Source organism: Hydra vulgaris, chromosome 04 (assembly GCF_038396675.1).
Source record: "Hydra vulgaris chromosome 04, alternate assembly HydraT2T_AEP".
Lineage (NCBI taxonomy): Eukaryota > Metazoa > Cnidaria > Hydrozoa > Anthoathecata > Hydridae > Hydra > Hydra vulgaris.
In genome coordinates, this window is record NC_088923.1 from 8,545,422 (window position 1) to 8,550,440 (window position 5,019).

Below are 5,019 nucleotides of genomic sequence, written 5' to 3' on the forward strand. Positions count from 1 at the left end.
TAATTTTATTGATTTTTTTTTTCAATGGTCTTAATAATGTTTTCTTATTTTGTTGCAATTTATAAATTTAAGCATAATTTTTATTTTCAAAAAAGTTTTATATTAACTGTTGCGGGGTGGAAAAATAAAATTTTAGTATGACAACTGTTGCGAAGACATCAACTGTTGCAGGGTGGAAAAATTTATTAATCTCAGCACAAAGTTTATCAGTTAGCAATATAAAGAAACTGTACATGAAAGATGGTTTGCTTGCAATACATAAACCTTATGGCATACCTGTTCACGGAGGACCAAAAATCAAACTTAGTATAGCTGATTTTTTGCCAGCTCTTGAGCAAAAGCACGGTTTACTTGCTGGAAGCTTAGAACTTGCTCATAGATTAGACAAGAACACTTCAGGTATTTTGTAAGCTTTTTTTCTGTTATTTTACATTATTATTTGAAAAAAAATTTTTGAAAGAAAAAATAAAGAACTTATATAGCCATTACTTATTATTATAAATATTTTGAAAATTTATATTGAAAATGAATTTATATTTATTTTCATTATTATTGATTTATATTACTATTGTTTTTTTTTTAATTACTATTGTTATATTTTTATTAAATATTTCAAGCAAAATGGTTTCAAAAAATAAAAATATAACTAAAAATTACCCAAAACATTTATTTATTCATAGAATCTTTGAAACAAGATGAAGCTAATCAACAAAAATAAGTTTACATTACCTGTCCCCACTTTAGTTTTTTAATGGTTCCACTATGCATAAAACTTTTCAGTTCAAATTTCTGCTGGCATATAATTATTTTAATTATTTTCAAATATTTTTCAACAGGTGTTTTGCTACTCACATACAAAAAAGAGATGGCAAAATATTTAGCAGACCTGCATGAGAATCGAAAAATAGAGAAGTCTTACCTTGCTATACTTTTAGGTAATGTTAGTCGTGTTACAGGTGTACTAAATGGGGAATTGCAAGAAACCTTAAGAAATGGCCAGTTTAAACAAACTATTAATGAAATATCTGTAAGTAAGAAATTTTATGAATATGTTTTCATTTATTTAATTAAAACAGGATGTTGTGCATTTGTGTCATTTAATTATAGTTAATCCAATACTGAAATTTGCTTATTTTATTATAGTATAGTTTGTCCATTACTAATTTGTTTGCCTTTGTTTTCCTAACTTTCTCTTGTGCTGAGCAACAACTTTTTTAATTTATTAAAAGAGCTTGCTCTTCCTGGAACTTATTCTTTAAATTTTCGAATAGTGGTGGGTGCCATTTATAAATCAAGATATAGATAGAAAGAAGAACAATATTTAAAATGCATAATCTCTGTATGACTACAGCTTCTTCAAATTGTTTTTTTTTTTTGCCCTTTGAATTATAATATTAAGCTATTTTGACAGTACTGAGTATTTTATTTCTTCTCCCAGGTGAGTTGCCTGCATCACAATTAAAGATCCTCACCTACCACCTACATATCAGGGGTGGGTCCATAATTATTTTATGTTTCATATTAGACACTTTCAGGCATAGTATGTTCATGCTTATGTCAAATAGAAACATTTTACAAAAAATTGTTGTGATTGAAATCTGGAAACAAAAATACTCCAAAAAGGTTTGCCCACCCTACCTCAAATGTGAAAACAGTGAGATAATAAATTTTATTTACTATCTTATACTAAATCTGAATATATCAACATGTTTCAAATTTCATCTAATTATTTATTATTGTTTAAAATTTGTGACCGTCCATCCAGTTTCCACCATCCCAAAATTAAAGGGTGTATACATACAACTACATCCGAATATTTCTTACTTGTGGGATACTTATAGGCAAATCTTGATGATTATTTTTCACAAAAATTAAATGTAGTTATAAAAAAACTAGGACAAATTAGTAATATGGTGTTAAATAAATTGATAATAATAAATATGGTGCTTACATAATGTATAAGCTTATATCATCATATAGGCGTTGCAAAAGTTTCTGCAATTGTTTGAAACTGAAGAAAGCAATGTGCGACTGGTTGAGACAACATGCTCTAAATAACTAACATATCATTGTTATTATTATATTATTGTTTTATTGTGTAAAAATTAAGAGTTATCGCAAAATATGAACAAATGTTACCAATGTTTACACATCAATCACAAGTGTTATATATTAATCACAAGTGTTATATATCATTTACTACAAATGTTATATATTAATTGCTACAAATGTTTATATATCAATCACAAATGTTAAATATCAATTGCTACAGGCGTTATATATCAATTGCAACATATTTATATACTAATCACTAATGTTATATATCAATTACAAATGTTAGTAAGGTTTGTCATTAAATTTTCCATCAAGTAAGCTTACCAACACGAAATTTATTTATAATATATGATGTGTCAATAAGTAAGTTTTTCAGTAAATTGACTCAATATCAATAAATAAGCTTTTCAGTAAGTAATAAAATATGTAACTTTTTAATAAATAAGCTCTTCAGTAAGTATTAAAATATGTAACTCTTTAATAAATAAGTTCTTCAGTATGTAATAAAATATGTAACTTTTTAATAAATAAGCTCTTCAGTAAGTAATAAAATATGTAACTTTTTAACAAATAAGCTCTTCAGTAAGTAATAAAATATTTAACTTTTTAATTAATAAGTTCTTCAGCATGTAATAAAATGTGTATCTTTTTAATAAATAAGGTCTTCAGTAAGTAATAAAATATGTAACTTTTTAATAAATAAGCTCTTCAGTACGTAAGCTTAAACTTCTTAAACTGTTAGATATAAAAGTATTACATAATAATAGGTAGTTATATATAAATGATGTTAGTTAATACTATTCATTCAGCTAAGTAAAATTTCTAGTAAACTGATGTTATTCATTCAGAAAAGTAAGACTTCTGGTAACATACTTAAATGAATAAATAACATGAGCTGTTATTTATTCATTTAAGTATGACTTCTGGTAAGGTAATGCTATATATCCAGCTAGGTAAGCCTTCCGGTAACCTAATGCTATTATTTATCCAGTTAAGTAAGACTTCTAGTAAGCTAATGTTATTCATTCAGCTACCAGGTAATATGGTTTTTTAATTAATTTATTTTACATACGGTAATTAACTCAGAGATTAAAAAAATTTAAAGTTCTCATTAACGTAGTGATAATATGTCTTAGTTACATAAATATAGTAGAAAATTTTTTAAATTAATAAATTACTAATATTTTAAATTTTTAGATAAACAAAAGCTCTGTTGAAACAAATTATACAATACTTGATTCAAACCAAGATACATGCATGCTTTGTTTGTTTAAAACATTTACTGGAAATAAGCATCAAATACGCGTTCATGCATACGAGTTACTAAAATGTCCTATACTTGGTGACCATCGTTATCACGCCAACAAAGGGCCGCAAACTTTGCCAATACGCCTCATTCAAATGCTAAGAATGCGTGGTGTAAAAAATGAGGAGACAGGGTCAAGTAAAATCCGCCCTTGGCAAAGAGGTCTGCTTCCGATGCATCTTTTAACAAAAAGTATACGAATACCTGGGTTAGATGGTAGTAAAGATTTAACAATAGAAACAAGTATTCCGTCGTACTTTCAACAAACAATGGATCACCTCGATCTTGTTTTAAACCGGGAGGAAGTTGATGCAGCTCGCCTTCGAAAAAAGCATAAGCTACTTAAGCATATCAATCGTCGCGAAAGTTTATTCGTTTCTAAAGGAATATCAATTAATAGTGAATCTTTTAAAACAAGTGTATAGATTACGAATGTTTTGAAAGTTTTATTCCTTTTTTTTTTTTTTTTTTGAAGGACTTTTTGCAATTAAGTATTTTTTATCGTGTTTTAATAATAAAATTGGGAGTAGTTTTAATTAAGAGCGTGTGAACAGCATGATTGCACCACCATACATTTCTTTTCTGATAAGATTGTGGGTCGCGATTTTATCGTATAACCTTGTTATTTAGAACAGACGCTTGTTATTACTTTATTTTTACAAAGGGGCCATCCATAAAGTACGTACGCAGTAAAAGTACTGATTTTGAAACCCCCTCCCCCCTTGTACGCACTTGTACGCTTTTGACGACCTTGCGTACGTACGCATTATTTATTCCAAAATAAAGTCCCCCTTCTTGAATGCGTAACTTTTTTTTTTAGTTGTTTAGGTGCTCTAAGAAGTCCTAATGGCTTATCACAGAGCACCTCCACAAGAAGAATATCATTTATTAAGTTAGCTCTCGGTTTCCAACTTCACCGATAACGTTTATTTTCTTCGAGCGTGGATCGAACCCGCAACCCTTGGGTTAGGAGTCCAATGCTTTAACCACTGCGCCACGGCTGCTATAAAACATTAAAAACCAAAGAATATCTAGTTATTTCGACATTTCTCTGTAAGTTAATAATAAAAATAAAAAATATTATAAAAAAGGATTCTTATTATCCACAAATGGTGACTTAAATAAGTCTAACATTTATATTTCCACAAATGGTGACTTAAATAAGTCTAACATTATCAAATACAGGCATGAACTCAGCTTCCACACTTTTATCGACAACCTCCTCACTGACATCTTCACTTATTAATATATTCACTTTCACTTACACTCTCCTCACTCTCCAATTCAATCGTTTTTTTTTTGTTTTTTATGTGCTTTTTTATGCCGTTTCATTGCAGCCTCACTTGGCCAGTATTTATTGCAGTTAAAGCAAACTCCGTTTGATAGCTTTTCTTTCATCGATGGGCAATACAGATCAAATGGTATTATTTTGTATTTTAATCCTTCTGTAGGTATATCATGTAGCAAAAGGCAATGTGTCAGTGGTGCAAATGTTGATTGGTTTGATACGTTTTTAAAATGTGTAGACGGCTCTATTGCTTTATAACCCTTCTCGCAGTATTCGTAAATGGCTGGAAATGGAATGAAACGTTGGGGGAGGTTTTTCATCCAGTTTGTTTAAAATGGTGTGCAGCATGACTTGTCTTGGCATTTTACGA

At 28.9% G+C, this 5,019-nt stretch overlaps 1 protein-coding gene across 1 annotated transcript; it reads left to right on the plus strand.

The window, feature by feature from the left end:
- Positions 1-38: 38 nt before the first annotated feature.
- LOC100206182 (pseudouridylate synthase RPUSD4, mitochondrial) lies at positions 39-3,804 on the plus strand. Its single transcript, XM_065795372.1, has 3 exons — positions 39-399; positions 837-1,027; positions 3,253-3,804. Exons 1-3 carry the CDS (start codon positions 138-140, stop codon positions 3,784-3,786), a joined length of 987 nt encoding a protein of 328 aa, XP_065651444.1. The 5' UTR covers positions 39-137; the 3' UTR covers positions 3,787-3,804.
- The last annotated feature ends 1,215 nt before the right edge of the window (positions 3,805-5,019 follow it).

Coding starts and splice junctions, on each gene's coding strand:
- LOC100206182 (XM_065795372.1), top strand. CDS start 138: ATGACAACTGTTGCGAAGACATCAACTGTTGCAGGGTGGAAAAATTTA. Junction 400..836: donor ATTAGACAAGAACACTTCAG/GTATTTTGTAAG, acceptor ATTTTTCAACAG/GTGTTTTGCTACTCACATAC. Junction 1,028..3,252: donor AAACTATTAATGAAATATCT/GTAAGTAAGAAA, acceptor TTAAATTTTTAG/ATAAACAAAAGCTCTGTTGA.